The following is a 27,455-nucleotide window of genomic DNA, read 5'->3' on the forward strand; positions in this document are numbered from 1 at the left end:
CCCTGCCCAAAAGAGCTTACACTCTACAAGGAGTAACATATAAAGCAATCAGTAACCGATACAGGAGGGGAAGAGAGCCCTGCCCAAAAGAGCTTACACTCTACAAGGAGTAACATATAAAGCAATCAGTAACCGATACAAGAGGGGAAGGGAGCCCTGCCCAAAAGAGCTTACACTCTACAAGGAGTAACATATAAAGCAATCAGTAACCGATACAGGAGGGGAAGAGAGCCCTGCCCAAAAGAGCTTACACTCTACAAGGAGTAACATATAAAGCAATCAGTAACCGATACAGGAGGGGAAGAGAGCCCTGCCCAAAAGAGCTTACACTCTACAAGGAGTAACATATAAAGCAATCAGTAACCGATACAGGAGGGGAAGAGAGCCCTGCCCAAAAGAGCTTACACTCTACAAGGAGTAACATATAAAGCAATCAGTAACCGATACAGGAGGGGAAGAGAGCCCTGCCCAAAAGAGCTTACACTCTACAAGGAGTAACATATAAAGCAATCAGTAACCGATACAGGAGGGGAAGAGAGCCCTGCCCAAAAGAGCTTACACTCTACAAGGAGTAACATATAAAGCAATCAGTAACCGATACAAGAGGTGAAGAGAGCCCTGCCCAAAAGAGCTTACACTCTACAAGGAGTAACATATAAAGCAATCAGTAACCGATACAAGAGGTGAAGAGAGCCCTGCCCAAAAGAGCTTACACTCTACAAGGAGTAACATATAAAGCAATCAGTAACCGATACAGGAGGGGAAGAGAGCCCTGCCCAAAAGAGCTTACAATCTACAAGGAGTAACATATAAAGCAATCGATAACCGATACAAGAGGGGAAGGGAGCCCTGCCCAAAAGAGCTTACAAAAGCCACCACCCATAACCCTGGGCCAACTTGTCCTTTAAAAAAAGTAAATAAATAAAGCAGCCTGGGATACTGTCCTGATTTTCTTCACTCCCATAAGGCTGAAGAAGAGGGGAGTTGCCCAACACTGGAATTGATGGGGGTTCATCATATTGGCATTAAAGGGGAACTAACCCCACCTGGTAAGCATAGAGGCCTCACTATGTCATTAATGAGTGCACCCCCCTCATATTCAGTGGAATGGGCTGGGTAAGGAATGCTGTGGCTGTCCCTGTGTTTGCACATGGGATTGGCACGGCCGTGTCTCCAGTGCCCGACCCAGTGGAAATATTCACAGCTCCACCAATAACTCACACGTCGGCTGCCAGGAACTGAATTGCTCCGCTGTACTCGGGGCTCCGCCATGAATGGGGCTTTTCTTAGCAGCTTCCCCTACAGCCGGTCCCTGGGCACGCACCGACTGCCTGCAATAAGTACAAGCAGGGACCCTTAAAACCATTTGGCTAGCGGAGCTTTTAAGCTGTAGTGCAAAGGCTTAGCGTCTGTAGAGCTGAGCATGCTGGGACTTGTAGTTAACACTAGTGAATACATTTTGCATACTAAACATTGTATTCAAAAGATATAAAGAACGAGGAAAGGTAATCATTTTGGGGGTGCCAAGTAGATACCCCTCCCAGGGTCGGACTGGGCCGCCAGGACACCGGGAAAAATCCCGGTGGGCCCCAGCGGCCCAGACCCAACCCTTGATGGCGCTCCCTCTGCCCAACCGTTCCTCCCCTGACACGTTAAATGTATGTGCTCAGGTGAGGACGTTGGGTGGGGGGATTATGGGGGCTCCTATGGGGGGGGGGGGAACGTGGCCGGCAGGGGCACTTGCAGGGCCCCTGGGGCGGGAGCCCCGGTGGGCCCTGCACTCCCCCAGTCCGACCCTGCCCTCCCCTTCTGGTATTCTAGGCATCCCCTGCACCTATTCAAGGTATTTTTTAATTTTATTATTTCAACTTTTGTTCAGCAGCTGGATATAACAGCTGATTGCTAGGGTTCAAATGACCTTAGCAACCAGGGAGTGGTTTGAATGAGAGACTGGTATATGAATCGGAGAGGGACTGAATAGAAAAGAAAGTTACAAAAAGTAACAATAACTTATGGGGTTCTTATTTGCCTCAGTCAGAGCGGTAGGGCCCACCAGTTGCATGTAGAGAGTGATATTTGCAATTGGTCTTCATTTTTTTATTGTTTGTAGCTTTATAGTTAGTTCATTCAGTTTAGGAGCTCTCCAGTATGGCGTTTCAGCAGCGATGTGGTTGCTAGGGTCCAAGTTACCTTAGCAACCAGGAAGTGGTTGGGATCAGAGACTGGTATATGAATAGGAGAGGGCCTGACTAGAAAAGAAAGTTCTAAAAAGTAACAATAACAATAAAACTGGAGCCTCACAGAGCATTAGTTTTTATTGGTTGCCGGGGTCAGTGACACCTATTGAAAGCTGCAAAGAGTTAGAAAAAGAAGGCAAGTAATTAAAAAACTATGGAAGTCCAATTGAAAAGTTGCTTAGAATTAGCCATTCTATAACATACTTAAAGTTAAATAAAGGTGAACTACCTCTTTAAGAAGCCTTGAGCATGTCTTACCCTGCGTGGCACAGGGGATGCCCAGGACACAGGGATTAGATGCCCCCTTAAACAGAACCCCGGGGTGGTCCATGTTTTTTAAGAGTAGTAGCACCCACCCTGGGGTAGCAGGTAACAATGGCACTCCCCAGTGATTTTCCCCTTCCTTCTCCTGTAATGTGCATGTCCTGTCTCCGAGGGAAGCAATTTCCCTTTGGACATTCTACTTCCTGTTCAGAAAGCTCAGGGGGACAAACTGACATTTGCAAGAGAAACGGTTTCCCCCCGACACTGGATGTATATATCCCTCCTGTGCTACTGGTTCTGACTCCTGACACAATGTAGAAGACGGCAGACCTGGAAGGTATCTGTCTTCTGCTGCATTATTTTCAGGAGTCAGAAAGGGATAAATAAATAGGCAAAAAGAAGTTTTTGGGTGCAGATCCCCTTTAAAGAGCTCGGTAGTCTTATCCCGGCGAGGGCAAGTAAGGGAGGGGGGGCGCTTTGGAACAGATTAGAAGCTTGTCCTTAGCAGACCCATGGGAGACGCAGGGCTTTAGCACCTAATGAATGCATGTACAAGCCAAGCAGGGAGGGATAGAGGAGTATTATGATCTGGGAGCAGCGGCAGAGCTTGCTAATGATCCCGGTGCCACAAACTCAGCCGGATCGACTTCCCACGCCTCCTTCCCGGCACCGTCTCCGTAGCGATGGGACTGCTGAGAGCCCCCTGAACATGAACTGCTGCTGCCAGGGGCTGCCTCACAATGGGCACCGCTCAGCCTGGATCTTGGTTCTGCTGGTAAGTTTCCTACAGCCAATGGCTGGCTCCTCTGATCCCTGTGTCACAGGGTCTGGCTTCCTCTACCCATGATGCTCTGCACCCTATATTGGCCCCAAATAAATCACCTACACCACTTGCTTTATAGCCAAGGTCCTATATTGATAGTGATGTGTGGGTCGAGTTTTACTTAACCTGGCTATAAGAGATCCGGAACCAGGAAGCTGGCAGTGTTAGGTCGATCCGAACCCGTCCTCGACCTGAAAATGTTGTGCAGAGGTTGGCCCAGGGTCAAACTGGGCCAACGGGACACTGGGAAAAATCCCGGTGGGCCCCGGTGGCCCAGACCCGACCCTTGCCGGCGCTCCTCCGGCCAACCATTCCTCCCCTGATGCGTTAAACTTACATGCACTCAGGGGAGGATGTAGGGTGGGGGACCCTGTGGGGGAGACGGATTAGTGGGTGTGGGGGACGCGGCCTGCAGGGCCCCTGGGGTGGGAGCACCGGTGGGCCCTGCACCCCCTGGGTCGGCCGAACCCTCCCGACCCGCGGGTATTGGGCCAGTCCGCACATCACTAGCGTGTGGGCTCACATTCAGCCTGAAATTGTAGGATAAAGCCCTAAAAATAACCAATGGGAGGAGGTTCTAAGCATGAAATACTTGGCAGGCACCAATTGTACGAAAGTGACTCCCATTGTAGGTCCCCCCAAGGGTATCGTCAGATACACAATACGTGGGAAGATTTTTCGAAAAATCCTTTGGACTCACAGTTCTAATGTAGAATCTTGATCTGTTCCCTCATTGGCGATGCCGATGGGCCTCTTTGACCCCCAACTGAAAGCTGCAAAGAGAAGAAGGCGGCAAATAAGTCATAAACGATAATAAATAATGAAGACCAATTGGAAAGGTGCTTAGAATTGGGCATTCTATAGCATAGTTAAAGGTGAACCTACCCCTTTAATAACAGTGTACCCCATTTTCATTAGAAAATGCAATTTGGGAGTGTAGTTCCCCTTTAATGTTACCGCCACACATGTTTTTTTAACCCCATTTCTGCCATCAGTACGGGGCATGGAAACTTAGCGGTCGGTATGTAGGTAATAATAATAATAATAATGTCTCATTCTCACTCATGTCACGTAGTCCGTATGGTGCGCGCAGGAAGGAATGGCGGCGTGTCCCGGAACTTGGCTCAACCCAACATTCCCATTTTATTCTCAATGACATCACCGCGTGTGAATGGGACCCACTTGCCGCTGTCCGTCAGAATAATGCGGCCATCGCTGCCAAATCTCAAGGGCAGCCAAATAGCCTTAAAGGAGAAGAGAAGGGTTAATTACTGGGAGGTGCCAAATGTTAGGCACCTCCGCCCCAATGATTGTAATCATGTACATGATACCCCGGGTGGGTATATCCTCCCTCTAGGCGAAGAGGAAAGGGGTGGTTCACCTTTAGTTTAACTTTTAGTATGTTATAGAATGGCTAATTCTAAGCAATTTTCAATTGGTCTTCATTTTTTAAAGTTTCTGAATGATTTGCCTTCTTCATCTGAATATGGTCACTGACCCCCATTTAAAACACAAATGCTTTGTAAGGCTACAAATGTATTGTTATTGCTACTTTTTATTACTAATCTTTCTATTCAGGCCCTCGCCTATTTGTATTCCAGTCCACTCTATCTTCCAGATATCACTCCAACTTGCAGCGCAGCAGTAAAGTGTGCCTGAGTCTGAGCTTTCAGAAGAAGCCAGCGCTACACATTAGAACTGCTTTCAGCTAAACTATTGTTTCTCCTACTCCCATGTAACTGGAGGAGTCCCAAGCCGGACTTGGATTTCTTACTATTGAGTGCTATTCTGATACCTACTGGGAGCTGCTATCTTGCTCCCTTCCCATTGTTCTGCTGATTGGCTGCTGAGGGTGAGCGGGGGGGCGATATCACTCCAACTTGCAGCGCAGCAGTAAAGTGTGCCTGAGTCTGAGCTTTCAGAAGGAGCCAGCGCTACACATTAGAACTGCTTTCAGCTAACCTATTGTTTCTCCTACTCCCATGTAACTGGAGGAGTCCCAAGCCGGACTTGGATTTCTTACTATTGAGTGCTATTCTGATACCTACTGGGAGCTGCCATCTTGCTCCCTTCCCATTGTTCTGCTGATTGGCTGCTGGGGGGGAGGGGGGGATATCACTCCAACTTGCAGCGCAGCAGTAAAGTGTGCCTGAGTCTGAGCTTTCAGCCAGCGCTACACATTAGAACTGCTTTCAGCTAACCTATTGTTTCTCCTACTCCCATGTAATTGGAGGAGTCCCAAGCCGGACTTGGATTTCTTACTATTGAGTGCTATTCTGATACCTACTGGGAGCTGCTATCTTGCTCCCTTCCCATTGTTCTGCTGATCGGCTGCTGGGGGTTAGGGGGGGGTATCACTCCAACTTGCAGCGCAGCAGTAAAGTGTGCCTGAGTCTAAGCTTTCAGAAGGAGCCAGCGCTACACATTAGAACTGCTTTCAGCTAACCTATTGTTTCTCCTACTCCCATGTAACTGGAGGAGTCCCAAGCCGGACTTGGATTTCTTACTATTGAGTGCTATTCTGATACCTACTGGGAGCTGCTATCTTGCTCCCTTCCCATTGTTCTGCTGGGTACTCGGGCAATATGGGTTCAGCGAATCAGTGCCGGCCGCTGGTGACTCTCACAAAGGCGAGTATTGTGCGGAATGGGATTGGCTTTCCCAGGACACCTGTAGCTTCTCACCCAGCACGTAATGAGCCGCGCGACTGCCACACTTGGAATAGCATTAGGCAAGCGGAGACATAATGAAGGGAATGAATATTTCAGCAAGCGGCACATCCAGGGCCAATGAAATATTCATGGCTGTGTCAGGCTTGAGGCGCAGATGCCTCACATTACGATCACATATCCAGTAAATAGGATTTGAGCCCAAGTGTGACTGGTACACAGGTCACTATTACTGGTGGAATTGCTTGTATTGTGTAGAAAAAGTCTGTGAAATTGTAGCGGATGTTTAAAAATTATTGGTTTTACAAAGGTTTAATCATTTATTTATTGATTTCTCAACCTAACATTCTTTTTCTGAGCTGCATCCAGTGCATCCATGCTGTGAGTCGCTGACTCATTTCCCCTGCTCCAATTGGCTGATTTCAGCACAAGGCAGCAATATGCTAAATTATAGCATATAATAATATATATATATATAATATACAGTTGGGTCATTTCCCTATGGGACCAAACTGTATATTATATCCTTATTAACGGTGCTTAGTGATGTCATCAGTTATAATTGGAGCTTAGTGATGAAAATATGAGGATATTAGAAGTCACCTCGGAGTTCCATGACCTGTATAAAATATGATCACGGAACTCCTCAGTGATTTATAATATCCCTATATGTTACAATAGGGGGCACTTTATTCACTATATATTATATGGAACTCCTCTGTGGCTTATAATATCCCTATATGTTACAATAGGGGGCACTTTATTCACTATATATTATAAGGAACTCCTCGGGGGCTTATAATATCCCTATATGTTACAATAGGGGGTACTTTATTCACTATATATTATAAGGAACTCCTCGGGGGCTTATAATATCCCTATATGTTACAATAGGGGGTACTTTATTCACTATATATTATAAGGAACTCCTCTGTGACTTATAATATCCCTATATGTTACAATAGGGGGTACTTTATTCGGGTACTTTATTCACTATATATTATAAGGAACTCCTCGGGGACTTATAATATCCCTATATGTTACAATAGGGGGCACTTTATTCACTATATATTATAAGGAACTCCTCGGGGGCTTATAATATCCATATATGTTACAATAGGGGGCACTTTATTCACTATATATTATAAGGAACTCCTCGGGGGCTTATAATATCCCTATATGTTACAATAGGGGGTACTTTATTCGGGTACTTTATTCACTATATATTATAAGGAACCCCTCGGGGGCTTATAATATCCCTATATGTTACAATAGGGGGTACTTTATTCACTATATATTATAAGGAACTCCTCGGGGACTTATAATATCCCTATATGTTACAATAGGGGGTACTTTATTCACTATATATTATAAGGAACCCCTCGGGGGCTTATAATATCCCTATATGTTACAATAGGGGGCACTTTATTCACTATATATTATAAGGAACTCCTCGGGGACTTATAATATCCCTATATTTTACAATAGGGGGTACTTTATTTACTATAAAATTTATATGTCAAAAACTATAAGGCCTTTATAAAGGTTAACATATGTACCTGATTCTGGGTCTCAGGTGAATGGTTACAGGATGGGGGGGGGGGGGGGGGCATGAAGTCTGTGGGGGCCATTTATGAAGACTGGGCAAATTTGTACCTGGGTAGTAACTCATGGCAACCAATAAGGTGTTTACTTGCAGTGTCAATCTGCAGCTGGATGCAAACGGTTAATCACTTATTGGTTGCTATAGGTTACTGCCCGGGGCAAATTTGCCCAGTCTTTATAAATGACCCCTACATGATGGTAGTGATGCACAGTATGATAATTTATCGATCCGCCCATTCCTGAACCCAAACCAACTAACTTCTATCTTTTATCTATTTATAAACCTGCCCATGACCAGCTACAGTCATGTGACCTGTGCTCTGATAAACTTCAGGCACACTTTATTCCTGCACTACAAGTTGGAGTGATATCCCCCCCCCTCACCCCCAGCAGCCGATCAGCAGAACAATGGGAAGGGAGCAAGATAGCAGCTCCCAGTAGGTATCAGAATAGCACTCAATAGTAAGAAATCCAAGTCCGACTTGGGACTCCTCCAGTTCCATGGGAGTAGGAGAAACAATAGGTTAGCTGAAAGCAGTTCTAATGTGTAGCGCTGGCTGAAAGCTCAGACTCAGGCACACTTTACTGCTGCGCTGCAAGTTGGAGTGATATCCCCCCCCCCTCACCCCCAGCAGCCAATCAGCAGAACAATGGGAAGGGAGCAAGATAGCAGCTCCCAGTAGGTATCAGAATAGCACTGCTGACTGGGTAGTGGCTCATGTTTGTCACCCAATGTTTTTGCCTTTAGGTCATCCTTGGCTCCTGTATGCACCCCATATTAAAGAGCATTTTCTGTCACATTCACTCTGCGATCACCGGCAGTTACATCTCAGGAACCCATTCCTTGGTTTTCGTCAACTGCCCGAATGAGCAAATTGCAAAAGAGATTGCCAGGTACAGTTGGCACAGCCGTGCTAAATAATTCAGACGTGGGTAGGGCGGTACTGTTGTGTTTATATTTTATTCATGAGGAGTCTAATGTTGTGTTGCCAATCCCGTCAATCGAGTCATTTTTCAGTTTCTGAAACCTTTTGTATGGGGTCGGTGGAGGTCAGCTGTGGGGCAAAAACAAAGCACAACTTTTTTTTTTGCTACATTTCCTGTATATTTGTACTATACTAGGGCCCAGAACATTCCTTTTCTGTATATTTGTATTTATACATATGGGAGGGAGGTGCCATAGTGTTTCTCTTAGACAGTACAGTATGGGGGTACAGCTTATTGTGTGCCCAGAACATTCCTTCTCTGTATATTTGTATTTATACATATGGGAGGGAGGTGCCATAGTGTTTCCCTTAGACAGTACAGTATGGGGGTACAGCTTATTGCGTGCCCAGAACATTCCTTCTCTGTATATTTGTATTTATACATATGGGAGGGAGGTGCCATAGTGTTTCCCTTAGACAGTACAGTATGGGGGTACAGCTTATTGTGTGCCCAGAACATTCCTTCTCTGTATATTTGTATTTATACATATGGGTAGGGGGTGCCATAGTGTTTCCCTTAGACAGTACAGTATGGGGGTACAGCTTATTGTGTGCCCAGAACATTCCTTCTCTGTATATTTGTATACATATGGGAGGGAGGTGCCATAGTGTTTCCCTTAGACAGTACAGTATGGGGGTACAGCTTATTGTGTGCCCAGAACATTCCTTCTCTGTATATTTGTATTTATACATATGGGTAGGGGGTGCCATAGTGTTTCCCTTAGACAGTACAGTATGGGGGTACAGCTTATTGTGTGCCCAGAACATTCCTTCTCTGTATATTTGTATTTATATGGGAGGGAGGTGCCATAGTGTTTCCCTTAGACAGTACAGTATGGGGGTACAGCTTATTGTGTGCCCAGAACATTCCTTCTCTGTATATTTGTATTTATACATATGGGTAGGGGGTGCCATAGTGTTTCCCTTAGACAGTACAGTATGGGGGTACAGCTTATTGTGTGCCCAGAACATTCCTTCTCTGTATATTTGTATTTATATGGGAGGGAGGTGCCATAGTGTTTCCCTTAGACAGTACAGTATGGGGGTACAGCTTATTGTGTGCCCAGAACATTCCTTCTCTGTATATTTGTATTTATACATATGGGTAGGGGGTGCCATAGTGTTTCCCTTAGACAGTACAGTATGGGGGTACAGCTTATTGTGTGCCCAGAGCATTCCTTCTCTGTATATTTGTATTTATACATATGGGTGATCTCCTCAGCCAACTAGATATATGCTATTAAGAATCACCTAATTCCCAGGAGGCAATAGATTGCTATTCTTTGCTCTATTTTCTCCCTAGGGGTACCTTAGAGAAGAGATTAGCTGCTAGTGTGAACATCATGCCAAGGACGCCAGTTCTGTAAGTAGATAGTTACATTTCTCTGTGGATGGATTTCTAACAATATTCTTTATGGGCTTTCTTTTGGGCCAGTAGTACCATCAGCTGTGTATGCGGTAGGTCCACAAACATGATAGGCCAATGAACAGTTTAGAACATCGTTCTTACTGACAGTTTTGTAAATTTCCCCCATTGTCTCATTGTTTTGGCAGCTCCATTTGGAACGGAGAAATCGAGGAATCCACTGAAATACTCCTTGTAAGTATCAGCCCTTTGTAGGCATTTTAAAGGGATAATACTATAAATGCCCTACTGCACCAATTGCCGCATTTATATACTGGTGAAATCAGAGATTATTTTTTTATTTTTCTCCTAGATTATAAGGTCAAAGACATCCATGATGCCTGAATTGTTTGCCTATATCCGGTAAGCAACCAATGCCTGGTGATTCCAAGCACAAAACCATGATATATATATATATAATACCTTTAGTCTACTAAAAAATCAATTAAACATTAATTAAACCCAATAGGGCTGTTCTGCCCCCAATAAGGGGTAATTATATCTTAGTTGGGATCAAGTACAGGTACTGTTTTATTATTACAGAGAAAAGGGAATCATTTAACCATTAAATAAACCCAATAGGGCTGTTCTGCCCCAATAAGGGGTAATTATATCTGAGTTGGGATCAAGTACAGGTACTGTTTTATTATTACAGAGAAAAGGGAATCATGTAACCATTAAATAAACCCAATAGGGCTGTTCTGCCCCCAATAAGGGGTAATTATATCTGAGTTGGGATCAAGTACAGGTACTGTTTTATTATTACAGAGAAAAGGGAATCATGTAACCATTAAATAAACCCAATAGGGCTGTTCTGCCCCCAATAAGGGGTAATTATATCTGAGTTGGGATCAAGTACAGGTACTGTTTTATTATTACAGAGAAAAGGGAATCATTTAACCATTAAATAAACCCAATAGGGCTGTTCTGCCCCCAATAAGGGGTAATTATATCTTAGTTGGGATCAAGTACAGGTACTGTTTTATTATTACAGAGAAAAGGGAATCATTTAACCATTAAATAAACCCAATAGGGCTGTTCTGCCCCCAATAAGGGGTAATTATATCTTAGTTGGGATCAAGTACAGGTACTGTTTTATTATTACAGAGAAAAGGGAATCATTTAACCATGAAATAAACCCAATAGGGCTGTTCTGCCCCAATAAGGGGTAATTATATCTTAGTTGGGATCAAGTACAGGTACTGTTTTATTATTACAGAGAAAAGGGAATCATTTAACCATTAAATAAACCCAATAGGGCTGTTCTGCCCCCAATAAGGGGTAATTATATCTTAGTTGGGATCAAGTACAGGTACTGTTTTATTATTACAGAGAAAAGGGAATCATTTAACCATTAAATAAACCCAATAGGGCTGTTCTGCCCCAATAAGGGGTAATTATATCTTAGTTGGGATCAAGTACAGGTACTGTTTTATTATTACAGAGAAAAGGGAATCATTTAACCATGAAATAAACCCAATAGGGCTGTTCTGCCCCCAATAAGGGGTAATTATATCTTAGTTGGGATCAAGTACAGGTACTGTTTTATTATTACAGAGAAAAGGGAATCATTTAACCATTAAATAAACCCAATAGGGCTGTTCTGCCCCAATAAGGGGTAATTATATCTTAGTTGGGATCAAGTACAGGTACTGTTTTATTATTACAGAGAAAAGGGAATCATTTAACCATGAAATAAACCCAATAGGGCTGTTCTGCCCCCAATAAGGGGTAATTATATCTTAGTTGGGATCAAGTACAGGTACTGTTTTATTATTACAGAGAAAAGGGAATCATTTAACCATTAAATAAACCCAATAGGGCTGTTCTGCCCCAATAAGGGGTAATTATATCTTAGTTGGGATCAAGTACAGGTACGGTTTTATTATTACAGAGAAAAGGGAATCATTTAACCATTAAATAAACCCAATAGGGCTGTTCTGCCCCAATAAGGGGTAATTATATCTTAGTTGGGATCAAGTACAGGTACTGTTTTATCAAAACAGAGAAAAGGGAATCAGTTTTAAAATTCTGAATTATTTGATTGGAGTCTATGGGAGACGGGCTTCCCATAATTCTGAGCTTTCTGGATAACGGGTTTCCGGATAAGGGATCCCATACCTGTAAATATATATATATATATATATATATATATATATATACAGTGGTGTGAAAAACTATTTGCCCCCTTCCTGATTTCTTATTCTTTTGCATGTTTGTCACACAAAATGTTTCTGATCATCAAACACATTTAACTATTAGTCAAAGATAACACAAGTAAACACAAAATGCAGTTTTTAAATGAGGGTTTTTATTATTTAGGGAGAAAAAAAATCCAAACCTACATGGCCCTGTGTGAAAAAGTAATTGCCCCCTGAACCTAATAACTGGTTGGGCCACCCTTAGCAGCAATAACTGCAATCAAGCGTTTGCGATAACTTGCAATGAGTCTTTTACAGCACTCTGGAGGAATTTTGGCCCACTCATCTTTGCAGAATTGTTGTAATTCAGCTTTATTTGAGGGTTTTCTAGCATGAACCGCCTTTTTAAGGTCATGCCACAACATCTCAATAGGATTCAGGTCAGGACTTTGACTAGGCCACTCCAAAGTCTTCATTTTGTTTTTCTTCAGCCATTCAGAGGTGGATTTGCTGGTGTGTTTTGGGTCATTGTCCTGCTGCAGCACCCAAGATCGCTTCAGCTTGAGTTGACGAACAGATGGCCGGACATTCTCCTTCAGGATTTTTTGGTAGACAGTAGAATTCATGGTTCCATCTATCACAGCAAGCCTTCCAGGTCCTGAAGCAGCAAAACAACCCCAGACCATCACACTACCACCACCATATTTTACTGTTGGTATGATGTTCTTTTTCTGAAATGCTGTGTTACTTTTACGCCAGATGTAACGGGACATGCACCTTTCAAAAAGTTCAACTTTTGTCTCGTCGGTCCACAAGGTATTTTCTCAAAAGTCTTGGCAATCATTGAGATGTTTTTTAGCAAAATTGAGACGAGCCATAATGTTCTTTTTGCTTAAAAGTGGTTTGCGCCTTGGAAATCTGCCATGCAGGACGTTTTTGCCCAGTCTCTTTCTTATGGTGGAGTCGTGAACACTGACCTTAATTGAGGCAAGTGAGGCCTGCAGTTCTTTAGATGTTGTCCTGGGGTCTTTTGTGGCCTTTCGGATGAGTTGTCTCTGCGCTCTTGGGGTAATTTTGGTCGGCCAGCCACTCCTGGGAAGGTTCACCACTGTTCCATGTTTTTGCCATTTGTGGATAATGGCTCTCACTGTGGTTCGCTGGAGTCCCAAAGCTTTAGAAATGGCTTTATAACCTTTACCAGACTGATAGATCTCAATTACTTTTGTTCTCATTTGTTCCTGAATTACTTTGGATCTTGGCATGATGTCTAGCTTTTGAGGTGCTTTTGGTCTACTTCTCTGTGTCAGGTAGCTCCTATTTAAGTGATTTCTTGATTGAAACAGGTGTGGCAGTAATCAGGCCTGGGGGTGACTACAGAAATTGATATTGAAATTGAAAATTGAAATTGATAAACCACAGTTAAGTTATTTTTTAACAAGGGGGGCAATCACTTTTTCACACAGGGCCATGTAGATTTGGAGTTTTTTTTCTCCCTTAATAACATAAACCTTCATTCAAAAACTGCATTTTGTGTTCAATTATGTTATCTTTGACTAATAGTTAACGGTTTTTGATGAGCAGAAACATTTAAGTGTGACAAACATGCAAAAGAATAAGAAATCAGGATGGGGGCAAATAGTTTTTCACACCACTGTATATATATATATATATATATATAGTAGGTGAAAATGGATCGCGATCCATTTTCACCTACTGTCTACGCCAATGAGGACTGCACCCAGGCAATCGGTAACCATTTATTTCGTGAGTGCTGTACATTTTGAACTGTATATATATATATATATATATATATATATATATATATATATATATATATATATATATATATATATATATATATATATATATATATATAATGTAATAAAAGTCCCAGTGTGTACCAGGTCTAGTAACCCATAACAACCAAGGAGATCTTTCATCAGGTGACCGGTAAATGATACTTGTTGACTGGGTGCTATGGGTTACTAGACCTGGTGAAAATGTTTTATTTATTGTACAGTATCGACAAAGGTATCTCTGTGGTTCAGGTTTCACTTCCAGCTGGGGTAGGAGGATATTTAGTGGTATCAATTAAATATTGGGTAAGGGTAAAGGTAGCCATGCCTATTAAATGGGGGGAGGTATCTACTTATTGACCAAGCCCTTGGCCTTGGTCATTCAGTAGATGCCTCCTCCCATTTAATAGCAGGAATAGAATTTTAATGGAAATGGAACAGTTGATTCACGAGAGACTGATTTGGCTATCTGGGCAGGTGTGGAAAGTAGGGGGGGGGGGGGGGTACATAGTCCCTTTCTCCCAATGCATTGGGTACAGTTGGTTCCCTGACAGCAGAGGGGTTCTTATACATGGCCATGGCTCTCCATATAGTTAGTTCCCTGGCTTTTTGGGTGGGATGGGGTGGTCATATGGCTGCATAAAACTAAGTTTTTTGACCCCACCAGGTTTGTTCACATCTTTGAAACCCCTGATTTTATCAGTGTTCCAATTGACCAAGGAAACCTGGATTATCTGAAGATGATTGAAAATGTGATTTCCGAGAAATAACTAAAGGGATGTGCGGTTGTTCTACATGGATACAGGAGATGGGCTTATAGAACACCAACCAATATGTTCCTCTGTCCGCTGAAACTGCAAGTTGCGCATCAGAAAGGTCCAAGTCAGAGGTTGTTGAATGTTTTGGTTTACGTCCACCTAAGAGGTCCAACTTTTGGTCAGGCTTCTTCCCTGAGCTCATCATGACAAGGCTAGATATATAGGCAAGCGTTGGTGCATCAGCCATAGTTCCAAGAACATCAATTTAGCACAATTCTCACGCCTAAGTGACCTTCAAGCTGAGCCTTCAGGGGTATTTTTTTTTACAAATTTCTTCCTAAGTAGACTTCAGGCTGAGCTCCAAGTTCCACGGCTTGGGAACCATTGGTTTAGGTGTTTATGGTGTCCAACCATCGATTTGAACCACTGGTTTAGGTGTTCAAGTAACATGGACACCAGAGAAAGTAACAATGGGGTGTCTTAAACAAGGGGTGTGGTTAGAAATATAATGGGTGTGGCTAGAAGAAAAAAAAAATCACCCAGATTCAGTTCCTGAGTTCCCATCTCTGTAAGTGCTGAACTTCATTAGGTGCCTTCAAAAATATAAAGCAATTGTTGCAACTTCCAACTTTGTCTGCCACTAAGAAAGAAGGAATCAGAGCAAAATGGAGGCACAATACAGAGATCCCTTTAGTAATGCTCATTTACTAGATATGTGACCAAGGCTGGAATATGTTTAAATACAGGAAATTAGCCTCAAATTATAAACACAATCACAACAAGAAGGACTGGAGGTGGGGGTTCCAAGTTATATAATCTTTAGGCAAATATTCTGAACTAAACTGAATTTTAAAAATGTGTTTTGATTTAATATTTAATTACAAAGACTATGCAAATTTTGTTTTCTAGGATTCTAAAATAAATGTTCTTACCAGGTTTACTCTTTTGACTGTCTGTTATCCCAACACATCTGCCATAATGTATTGTACTGTTAGGTTCAATGAGTCTTTGCACTGCTCACCTTCCCCTCTGTCTGGGCAGGGTCCCTCTGTGTCTCCCCATTCTGTATGTGCCCCCCACCTTCCCCTCTGTCTGGGCAGGGTCCCTCTGTGTCTCCCCATTCTGTATGTGCCCCTCACCTTCCCCTCTGTCTGGGCAGGGTCCCTCTGTGTCTCCCCATTCTGTATGTACCCCTCACCTTCCCCTCTGTCTGGGCAGGGTCCCTCTGTGTCTCCCCATTCTGTATGTACCCCTCACCTTCCCCTCTGTCTGGGCAGGGTCCCTCTGTGTCTCCCCATTCTGTATGTGCCCCCCCCCTCTGTCTGGGCAGGGTCCCTCTGTGTCTCCCCATTCTGTATGTGCCCCTCACCTTCCCCTCTGTCTGGGCAGGGTCCCTCTGTGTCTCCCCATTCTGTATGTACCCCTCACCTTCCCCTCTGTCTGGGCAGGGTCCCTCTGTGTCTCCCCATTCTGTATGTACCCCTCACCTTCCCCTCTGTCTGGGCAGGGTCCCTCTGTGTCTCCCCATTCTGTATGTGCCCCCCACCTTCCCCTCTGTCTGGGCAGGGTCCCTCTGTGTCTCCCCATTCTGTATGTGCCCCTCACCTTCCCCTCTGTCTGGGCAGGGTCCCTCTGTGTCTCCCCATTCTGTATGTACCCCTCACCTTCCCCTCTGTCTGGGCAGGGTCCCTCTGTGTCTCCCCATTCTGTATGTACCCCTCACCTTCCCCTCTGTCTGGGCAGGGTCCCTCTGTGTCTCCCCATTCTGTATGTGCCCCTCACCTTCCCCTCTGTCTGGGCAGGGTCCCTCTGTGTCTCCCCATTCTGTATGTGCCCCTCACCTTCCCCTCTGTCTGGGCAGGGTCCCTCTGTGTCTCCCCATTCTGTATGTGCCCCTCACCTTCCCCTCTGTCTGGGCAGGGTCCCTCTGTGTCTCCCCATTCTGTATGTGCCCCTCACCTTCCCCTCTGTCTGGGCAGGGTCCCTCTGTGTCTCCCCATTCTGTATGTGCCCCTCACCTTCCCCTCTGTCTGGGCAGGGTCCCTCTGTGTCTCCCCATTCTGTATGTGCCCCTCACCTTCCCCTCTGTCTGGGCAGGGTCCCTCTGTGTCTCCCCATTCTGTATGTGCCCCTCACCTTCCCCTCTGTCTGGGCAGGGTCCCTCTGTGTCTCCCCATTCTGTATGTGCCCCTCACCTTCCCCTCTGTCTGGGCAGGGTCCCTCTGTGTCTCCCCATTCTGTATGTGCCCCTCACCTTCCCCTCTGTGTGGGCAGGGCCCCTCTGTGTCTCCCCATTCTGTATGAACCTTGCCCCTTACCCAAAATACATGTTACACCAACAACACTGAAGTTAACCAAACAATTTTTTTTTGTTTTTAATCTCCCAATAATTTATTAAAACCGTATTCTCTTTGTTGAAATGATCATTTTAAAATGGTTTGTATCACAGGGCACATTCATAAAAACAACCCGAAACACAGTCAGTGGTGCATGAATACAAATGAATACAATCCCTAAAGTCACACAGTATTACCAGGCAATGTACCAGGGCTGTGGAGCATAAAGGACCAAACAGAGTCCAATTCTAATCTGCTCCCCCCACTGCTATATACTCCCTTCCTCCCCCACTAAGTACTGAACTGCATCAGAAATATTAAAGTGGATACAATGCACTATTAGCCCCCAGCAGTTATGAACAGACATTCAGTGCAGGTATGGGACCCGTTATCCAGAATGCTCGGGGCCTGGGGTTTTCCGGATAAGGGGTCTTTCCGTAATTCTGATCATTAAGTCTGCTAAAAAAAATTTTAAACAGTAATTAAACCCAATAGGGCTGTTCTGCCCCCAATAAGGGGTAATTATATCTTAGTTGGGATCAAGTACAGGTACTGTTTTATTATTACAGAGAAAAGGGAATCATTTAACCATTAAATAAACCCAATAGGGCTGTTCTGCCCCAATAAGGGGTAATTATATCTTAGTTGGGATCAAGTACAGGTACTGTTTTATTATTACAGAGAAAAGGGAATCATTTAACCATGAAATAAACCCAATAGGGCTGTTCTGCCCCCAATAAGGGGTAATTATATCTTAGTTGGGATCAAGTACAGGTACTGTTTTATTATTACAGAGAAAAGGGAATCATTTAACCATTAAATAAACCCAATAGGGCTGTTCTGCCCCAATAAGGGGTAATTATATCTTAGTTGGGATCAAGTACAGGTACTGTTTTATTATTACAGCGAAAAGGGAATCATTATTTGATTGAGTCTATGGGAGACAGGCTTTCTGTAATTCGGAACTTTCTGATTAATGGGTTTCCGGATAAGGGGTTCGATACCTGTACCAAAATACACTGATATCCCCTAACTGGAGGTGCAGGTTACATGCTGGGGGCGTTAAACAGTATCGATTCCGTCTTATTTATGGTCAATTGATATCTAATACAGAGCTGACCTACACCCTTTGCTGATTGGACAATTACTTTTATAGAGCGTTACCTTCGAAAGAAATGTTAAAATGTCTAACGGCAGTGGTTGTCAGACTTTTCCAATAAAGTCCCCCTCGGAGGTCCAACAAGTTACAGGAAACCAGTGACTCCTGTCTACTGCAGTTTATGGACTGTAGATACCGGCTGATAGGAAACAAACATGGCTGCCACCGTACAGTTAAGTGGCATATGCCTTAATGAGTTTTATTCACCCAATCTTGGCCAACGTTTTCACTGCTACAGTAAATATTGAAAAGAAACACGCCCCCACATGCAGCTAAGTGATATTATTAATGAAAAATAGTTTCATCCAATCAGAACCAAGGTGCTTATGAATGCTGCTTTAAGACGCGATCACCACAAATTAATGTCGCCCTATTGGTGTATTCAGTTTGGCCGGATGAGATAATTTGGCTAATTCAGTGCCTTCCCAATACTATCCCAGCCCAGTGCCAGTCCACATTTTATTTATTTCCTAAGGGGTGGGGGGGTTAAAAGCCTTAAAGGGGGGGCTCTATATGCTATTAAAAGCAAGTGTAACCAGCAGATACTTTATATCCTAATAGGTAACCTATCAAAGAATCTTATCAAATAGACTCATACATATCAATAATAATGGTTTTAACTTTAACTGTGAGCCACCATTTTGTGACGTTCGGTGCTCCTTACACACATTATCCAATTGTGAAATGAGAAAAATTCAGGTAAAACACCAAACTTTGTTCATTCGTTGGTTGTTGTAACCTAGCTTGTTTTTATGCCCTCAAGTGAGGTGGTTCATACGAGCCAAAGGGGCGGGGCTTAATACTTAAAATGGCAGCGGCCTATGTTGACATAATCCAATGGCACATATACTTACAAAAATATATTTTTCTTTAAAATATGGTCTGTTTTATGGAGACCTGCAATGTTCAGGGGCATCGAGTCCCTCTAACGGCGACGGGAGATAACACACTAGCAGCATTAGAAATTCTATCCGGAAATAGCAATACAATCATTACTGATCGGGGCTTAACGTAAGTTTAGGCGCCTCTTCTAATATAAAAAACATTTCTTTCCTATTAAAATTGTAAAAAATAAAAAATTCGACTTTTATATGAGCTACGTAACGATGATATAAACCAAACCGCCCCTTTAAAAAAAAAAAACAAAAAAAAAAAAACGCACGCGTGTTCATATATAGATCTATATGTAAATGTACATGCTCACATATAAGTATTTAGTAAATAGTTATGTATAAGAAATGTATATATCTTTGTTAAAAAATTATAGTAGGTCTCTAACGCACAAAGGAAACAAAAAGGATTCGCCAGACGCATATTTTTCCCCATTAGCAACTTTCTATTACATTCCCCCCCCCCCCCATCAAAGATTGGAAGAAGGCGGCCATACATGGGCCGACAGTAGCAGCCGATATGTGTCCCTTAAGGTCCCCATACACGGGCCGATTCTAGCTGCCGATATGGGTCCCTTAGACCGATTTGGCAGCTAATCGGCTCATGTAGGGGCACAAACAATGGGCCTGCCCGACCACGTATCGATCGGGCAGGTTAAAAAATCTAGTCGGATAGAGGACCGCATTGGCTCGTTATACAGGTATAGGACCCGTTATCCAGAATGCTCGGGACCAAGGGTATTCCGGATAAGGGGTCTTTCCGTAATTTGGATCTCCATACCTTAAGTCTGCTAAAAAAAAATCTATAAAATATTAATTTACCCCAATAAGATTGTTTTGCATCCAATAAGGATTAATTATATCTTATTTGGGATCAATTACAAAGTACTGTTTTATTATTACAGAGAAAAGGGAATCATTTAACCATTAAATAAACCCAATAGGGCTGTTCTGCCCCCAATAAGGGGTAATTATATCTTAGTTGGGATCAAGTACAGGTACTGTTTTATTATTACAGAGAAAAGGGAATCATTTAACCATTAAATAAACCCAATAGGGCTGTTCTGCCCCCAATAAGGGGTAATTATATCTTAGTTGGGATCAAGTACAGGTACTGTTTTATTATTACAGAGAAAAGGGAATCATTTAACCATGAAATAAACCCAATAGGGCTGTTCTGCCCCAATAAGGGGTAATTATATCTTAGTTGGGATCAAGTACAGGTACTGTTTTATTATTACAGAGAAAAGGGAATCATTTAACCATGAAATAAACCCAATAGGGCTGTTCTGCCCCAATAAGGGGTAATTATATCTTAGTTGGGATCAAGTACAGGTACTGTTTTATTATTACAGAGAAAAGGGAATCATTTAACCATTAAATAAACCCAATAGGGCTGTTCTGCCCCAATAAGGGGTAATTATATCTTAGTTGGGATCAAGTACAGGTACTGTTTTATTATTACAGAGAAAAAGGAAATCAGTTTTAAAATTCTGAATTATTTGATTAAAATGGAGTCTATGGGAGACGGGCTTTCCGTAATTCGGAGCTTTCTGGATAACGGGTCCGATACCTGTAATTCGATCGTTTGGCCCCAGGGCAAAACGATTGAATTAGCCTGGATTCTCCAGTTATCGGTGGGGTGGGGGAAATCGGGAGAAAATACGCTCGCTTGGCAACATCGCATCTGAAGGTGTACGGGGACCTTTAGACCGATTCGGCAGCTAATCGGCCCGTGTAAGGGCACTAACGGCAGGCCTGCCCGACCGATATCAGACCTGAAATTGGGCAGATATCAATCAGGCAGGTTAAAAAATGTATTTGGATCGGTCGTTTGGCCCCGGGGCCAAACGACCGAATTCACCTAATATCCCCCACCCGTAGGAGGGGATATTGGGAAAAGATCCGCTCGTTTGGCGACCTTAACGTGTATGGCCACCTTTAGTCATTCCAAGCCCATCCTACTGGACCGACCTCAATTCTCCGCGGTTAAAGAAAAGCATTAGGGATTAATTAGGGATGCACCAAATCCAAATGTGATCACTTTTTGCTGGATTCGATGGGGGCTGATTTACGAACGATCATCAATCGTCCCCTGAACCCTTAAAAAATCAATGGAATTTGAAGTGTTGGAAAAACGTAAAGTAAAACTACACCCCCAGAATTAATAATTAACCAAGAGATAATGATAGAAACTAAGTGGCTCATTAAAGAACAGGGTCAGACTGGGGGGTGAAGAGCCCACCGCACCCCAAGGTGCCCCTGCATTCCCTGCAGGGGCCCCCCAACCCTCTGCAGGGCCCCTGGCCGACGTCCTCCCCTGAGCACACGTAAGAGAAATGCGTCAGGGGAGGAAATCAGTGGCCAGGGGAAACGGTAACAGGGATCGGGTTTTTTCCCCGGTATCCCCAGTTTGTGAGTTTCTTAAACAGGGTCGGACGGGGTGTCCGACCCTGTTAAAGAATCTCCCCAAACTGGAATATATATATCAGTAAATATTGCCCTTTTACATCCTTTCCCTTGAGCCGCCATTTAGTGATGGGCTGTGTGCTCCCTCAGAGATCAGCTGACAGGAAGTAATGCAGCTCTAACTGTAACAGGAAGTAGTGTGGGAGCAAAAGGCAGAACTCTGTCCATTCATTGGCTGATGGGGCCTAGCATGTATGCGTGCCTTGGCTTGTTTGTGTGCACTGTGAATCCTATGATCCCAGGGGGCGGCCCTTAGTACTTAAAATGGCAGTTTCTATTTAGGATTACCCAATAGCACATACTGCTAAGAAAGTATATTTATATGAAAATGGTTTATTTAGATGAAGCATCTAAAATTACATATGAGCTGTTTATGCAATATAGTTTTATAGAGACCTACATTGTTTGGGGGTATAGTTTTCGTTTAAAAAACGGTTTGTTGTCAATTTCATTTTTTCAAATTTCAATATACAACATTTTTTTGTCTTCAGAATACCAAATTCTTCACAAAAGCCCTGAAACCAAAAATGATTTGGTGCATCCCTCCTTAACATTCACTTTTCATTGCACTTTTTTACTTTATTTCTTAGCTGTTTTTGAATCTTTTACATTTCCTATTAGTTTGCATTCCACATTTTACTTGGTTTGTAGGGTCACTAATCTCAGTAGGAGGTGCTTGAAAATATAAAGTTAAAAAAAAAAACCAACAAATTTTGCATTGTTTAATATATTAAATGTTTGGCAGTTTGCAGCTTAGAACACTCAAGCTCACCAATGAGCTTGCAGTAAGGCCTTAGTGAGCATCTAATGTGACTCTGGTAAAGACCAAACTACATCAGCAGGCAGAAAATGGAAAGGCAAAGAGGGTTTATGTTGGTATGGAAGAAAGGCAGCTTCTGATAGGTTGTAAGCAGGATAGGAACTTGGGTAGGCAGTGGTGGTGCTCTAGAACCCGCCCAACCTTGGAGTAAACCACACATATTGGCCAAACCCAACCACCATTAGTGCCTATCCCTAGTTCTAGATGAAAGCTTGGGGTCATGGACCTCTCCCTACTCACAACTTCCACTACCTGACCAGCCACTCCTCTATACGGTCATCTCTTTGAGTGGTATGTGCATTACTAGTAGGCAGCGGAAGCACCACAGAAGTCGCTTCATCAAAAGGGCATAGGGGTAGAATTTCATAACATACAATACACTTCTGGACCAGTTCCTTGTCTCTCCTCAGCCTCCCTGTGTCAGGTGGACTGGGTCCACCAATCACTATTTAAGGTGCTTTCCTTTTAAAGGGCTCAAGTCAGTATATTAGATTAATAACACGTCCTAATCCTAATGCATAGGTATTGGAGCCCTGGGCATCTCATTCGCTACTTTGCTTTTGCCCCAGTGAATATTCTACTGTTCCGATTGGTTACAGATTGATTCCTGATGTTCAAAAACATTTTGTCAGTTAGGAAATACTCCCAAATATGGGCTCTTTGCAATTTAATTGCATTATGGGAGTAAGTTAATTTTTGAGGTTTTAAGAAAAAACAAAAAAGGTTTAATCATGTACTTTTGGCTCTTCCTAGAGACTTTTACCCCCCCAACTTGTACCAAAAGTCTTCTGATTGGTAGAGCAGAACAACTATATTAGAACATACATTCTACATTCATTATTTGAGCGTCGAACGTTTCAATAAAACGTTCTAGGTTGTGACCTCACTCCTCAATTCAGTAATTTGGGTTCACAGAAATATCATGATATCTAGTAGGTATCTAGTAGGTTAGAAGCCCTTTGTAGCTATATTGTGTTCTACAACATTGGGTCTACATTCAGTACTGTAGAAATTGGATTCAGATTAGTCACATGACTAATTTTCAGTTCCCATAAGGGTTAATCTTGGTTTTGTTGCAGCAAAAAATGTGATTGGTGGGGGGTGGGGTTTGGGGAACTCAACCAAACTTCCCATTGATTTGTAGGGCATCTCAATAGGCTGTAGCTGGTGAGATTTAAGTGCTTAAGGGAAACGCGTCGGGGGGGGACACCGGCCGCCCGGGGGAGTGGTAAGAGGGATTGGGTCCGACATGTAGACTATATACCCCATGTGCTAATTGTAGGAATGAGTTTGATGGAAAACTACAGGTTTAAACAGAGTCGGACTGGGCCACCAGGACCTGACCCTTGCCGGCGCTCCCCCTGCCCGACTGTTCCTCCCCTGACGCATTAAATTTAGGCACGCTCAGTGGAGGAAGTCGGGTGGAGGACCCTGCGGGGGGGGTTACGGGACGTGGCCGGCAAGGATAACTGCAGGGCCCCTGGGGGCGGAAGTACTGGTGGGGGCATTGCCTGGCAACTGGTTAAGGACACCTAAGGCAAACTGTCATGTACCCACCCCAATGTGTCCCCCTTTGTCCCCAACAGGCATTCCCCAAACCCTACATCCCCCCCCCCCCCCCATGCAACTTAAAACTTACCTGTGTTAAGTTGCGGGGCTAGAGATAGGGTGGCAGAAGAGGGTCCTAGTACCCCCCCTCGTCTCTCGTCTGCCTGCCCCTAACGCTGGCCCTACAGGAGGTACATATCCCACAGAAGCAATTAGGGCTCATCATTTCTTGGCTTTTTTGTTGGTGAAGGCACACTTCTAAGCCAAATATAAGGCTAATGTGCAAAAGTTAATGGGGTTGCTCACCCAATTCTTAGCAACTTTTTAATTGGTCTTCATTTTTTTTTTTATAGTTTTTAAATTATTTGCCTTCTTCTTCTGCCTCTTTCCAGCTTTCAACTGGGGGTCACTGACCCCGGCAGCCAGAAACAATTGCTCTAGGAGGCTCCAGTTTTATTGTTACTTTTTATTATTTATCTTCCTATTTAGGCCCTCCCCTATTCGTATTCCTGTCTTTCTTTCAAATTACTGCCTGGTTGCTAGGTTAAACTGGACCCTAGCAACCAGATAGCTGCTGAAATTCCAAACCGGGAAGCTGCTGACCAAAAAGCTAAATAATTCAATAACCATAAATGATAAAAAAATAAAGACCAATTGCAAAGTGTCTCCGAATATCACTGTCTACCTCATACTAAAAGGTGAACAACCCCTTTAATAAGGCAAGGCAAGTATTCCAGTATATTTCTACGCAAAAAGAGATCTAATTTGCTAATATTAACTATAGTTTCCTATTGGTTGACCAAAAGGTATTCCCACTTTGGGGGAAAACAACATCCAACAACATACTGCAACATAAGGGGATTAAAATAATACTATAATATATATCTCTATATAATAGTGTGATCTTTGGCTTTGTAATTTAGAGCCCAGAAGGCTATTGGCTTTTTAAACAGGGAGGATCCTAACTATAACCCCTTATATAGGGGCGGAGTTAATAAAACTCCATTTTTAAAAAAATGTTCAAATTCGACTAAAACTAGTTTTCCGAACGTCTGATATTTACTAGAAAAATCGTATAAAACTCGACTTTCACGAACTGCCGCCGCGAAAATCCCGATTTTATCGAATTGTTGCTGCGGCAAATCAGAAAAGTCTGGATTTTCGGACAAAACCCAAGTTTCGAGACAAAAGAAAAAACGGACCTTTGCCACTGACTTCTACATGAAGCGAATTCGGATTTTTAGCCATTTTGGCCGAGTAAATCCGCTTTTTCTCTGCGAATTTTCGGGAAAAAAATCCAAATAGAGTTTAGAGTCGATGGTTAGTAAATGAGCCCCATAGTGTCTCAAATGACAAGAACAGAGTCTGCTTCACGCAATACACAGAGCCGGCCAATCACAATTGAAGATAACGGCGTCAGTTGGACACTAAAGGGAACACTGTACCCTGCAGAAGTGCTTTTTTTTTTTTACCGCAACGCCGTAGTCGTATAACGGCTAATACAAGTCTTTATAATACCCCCAAGGCTTTCCGTCCTACCTACCTATATCACTACACTACGGAATATTCTAGAGTCCCGCTCAAAGTAATACACCTGCCTCCACTCGCTTTTCCTTTGGTCACGTACACAAGCGTATAGCGTATAGGCGGATGGGTCAGTAGGGGGTGGTGCCTTCCCACTCCACCAGATATTGGACCTTGCCTTCCAGGGTGACTCGGCGCGCCAGGACCTGGTACTTCTCTCCGCAGGCCATTCTCCCCGCTGCTCCGAAGTAGCTGGTGATGGAAGATTTCAGGTGGGAGAGCGAGGTATCGTTTTCGCTAAGGCTGTCGAAGGTGCGACTCTCGATGCTGTGGTCTTGGTAGTCGGAGGCCCCGACGTATTCGGCGGCTTCCGTTGCGCAGCCGTTCAGCCTGCCTGTGCGGTCCACGGCCCTTCTCTTGGCTTCGAAGGACGTGTACTTTTTGGAGGCGAATTTCCTCTTCCGGCTTCCTACGTTCCCTCTACAAGTGGAATTAGCGGTAAACGAACAAAAACAGGGCTGCGTTGTTGTTGTTGACCAAAGCGTCACATTTCCCAGAATGCAAAGCGGGAGTGAGAAGCGAGAAAGCCAGGATTAGCCATCTAGGACTTTTCATGCACTACATTAGATCACATACACCAAAGCCAGGTTGCTGAAAGCAGGTTAGGGAGATCCAGCGAGCGAAGCACAGGGAAAAAACAACAAAAACATGTATAAAGAGCTGAAATCTAAGCATTTTTGCCCCCTATAGGAAGTCTGCTGAACAACCACTGGGCCGGACTGAAATTCAAATCAGGCCCTGGCATTTCAACTGCCCTATTGAGTTTATTTAATGTTTAAATAATTCCCTTTTCTCTGTAATAATAAAACAGTACCTGTACTTGATCCCAACTAAGATATAATTACCCCTTATTGGGGCAGAACAGCCCTATTGAGTTTATTTAATGTTTAAATAATTCCCTTTTCTCTGTAATAATAAAACAGTACCTGTACTTGATCCCAACTAAGATATAATTACCCCTTATTGGGGGCAGAACAGCCCTATTGGGTTTATTTAATGGTTAAATGATTCCCTTTTCTCTGTAATAATAAAACAGTACCTGTACTTGATCCCAACTAAGATATAATTAATCCTTATTGGAGCCAAAACAATCCTATTGGGTTTAATTACTGTTTAAATAATTTTTTTAGCAGACGTAAGGTAATAGATTCGAATTACGGAAAGATCCCTTACCCGGAAAACCCCAGGTCGGGAGCATTCTGGATAACAGGTCCCATACCTGTATCAGTAAATATCGGCCTTTTGCATCCTTTCTCTTGGGCCGCCATTTTGTGATGGGCTGTGTGCTCCCTCAGATCAGCTGACAGGAAGTGATGCAGCTCTAACTGAAACAGGAAGTAGTGTGGGAGCAAAAGGCGGAACTCTGCCCATTCACTGGATAATGGGGCCTAGCATGTATGTGTGCCTTGGCTTGTTTGTGTGCACGTTGAATCCTATGATCCCAGGGGGCGGCCCTTAGTACTTAAAATGGCAGTTTTCTATTTAGGATTACAATTAGATGAAGCAGGGTTTTACATACGAGCTGGTTTATGCAATATATTTTTTATTGTTTGGGGGTATAGTTTCCCTTTAAACCCCCATTAGGAACATGATGAAGACAAGAGTGCAAAATTATTAAGTCATATGCAAGCAAAATGAGCGTTAGACTAAGGACAAAATGATTTGTAAGTTTTTGAGCTTAGCAGCAATGATGCGACAAAAAGCAGCATTCATACAGGCGAAGCGAAGGCAGCGGCACACAAACGGCGCTTACCGTGACTCGCAAGACAGGCTGGTGCTGGCAGACCCGGAAGTGCTTGCTGCGTCGTTAGAATCCAGATCCGAGGTGAAGTTCTGCCCTGAGCTCGCGCTGCAAGAAGTGGTTTGAAGCGATCAGGTGGATGTACGATGTTTGTGATTGGCTACAGGTTGTCTCATTGAGATTCTGATTGGCTACAGCCTACTTTATGCCTACGGCGGTTCTAA

The 27,455-nt window shown here is 43.4% G+C and overlaps 2 protein-coding genes across 6 annotated transcripts in view; one reads left to right on the plus strand and one right to left on the minus strand.

Annotated features, from left to right (window-relative positions):
- Positions 1-2,457: 2,457 nt before the first annotated feature.
- On the plus strand, positions 2,458-15,624 carry LOC100487399 (protein CutA homolog). Its single transcript, XM_031891246.1, has 6 exons — positions 2,458-3,276; positions 8,347-8,492; positions 9,888-9,947; positions 10,139-10,184; positions 10,303-10,352; positions 14,594-15,624. Exons 1-6 carry the CDS (start codon positions 3,085-3,087, stop codon positions 14,694-14,696), a joined length of 597 nt encoding a protein of 198 aa, XP_031747106.1. The 5' UTR covers positions 2,458-3,084; the 3' UTR covers positions 14,697-15,624.
- phf19 (PHD finger protein 19) overlaps positions 8,453-27,455 on the minus strand; it is a 54,645-nt gene continuing 35,642 nt past the window's right edge. Inside the window, exons 14-15 of one of the 5 annotated variants that reach the window (XM_031890547.1) lie at positions 27,244-27,339; positions 8,453-8,653 (exon numbers count right to left, since the gene is read on the minus strand). In XM_031890547.1, coding sequence (XP_031746407.1) covers positions 8,650-8,653; positions 27,244-27,339 — 100 coding nt within the window. In that variant the 3' untranslated portion in view covers positions 8,453-8,649. The other 4 variants (XM_031890544.1, XM_031890545.1, XM_031890546.1 and 1 more) reach the window with 4 other exon arrangements.

The sequence above is a fragment of the Xenopus tropicalis genome, chromosome 8 (genome assembly GCF_000004195.4).
Source record: "Xenopus tropicalis strain Nigerian chromosome 8, UCB_Xtro_10.0, whole genome shotgun sequence".
In the NCBI taxonomy this organism is placed as follows: domain Eukaryota; kingdom Metazoa; phylum Chordata; class Amphibia; order Anura; family Pipidae; genus Xenopus; species Xenopus tropicalis.

Bases quoted from the DNA above. Each gene is read 5' to 3' on its own strand.
- LOC100487399 (XM_031891246.1), top strand. From the start codon at position 3,085: ATGATCTGGGAGCAGCGGCAGAGCTTGCTAATGATCCCGGTGCCACAA. The intron at 3,277-8,346 runs GTAAGTTTCCTA...TTTTGCCTTTAG, and splicing joins CCTGGATCTTGGTTCTGCTG to GTCATCCTTGGCTCCTGTAT. The intron at 9,948-10,138 runs GTAAGTAGATAG...TTGTTTTGGCAG, and splicing joins ATGCCAAGGACGCCAGTTCT to CTCCATTTGGAACGGAGAAA.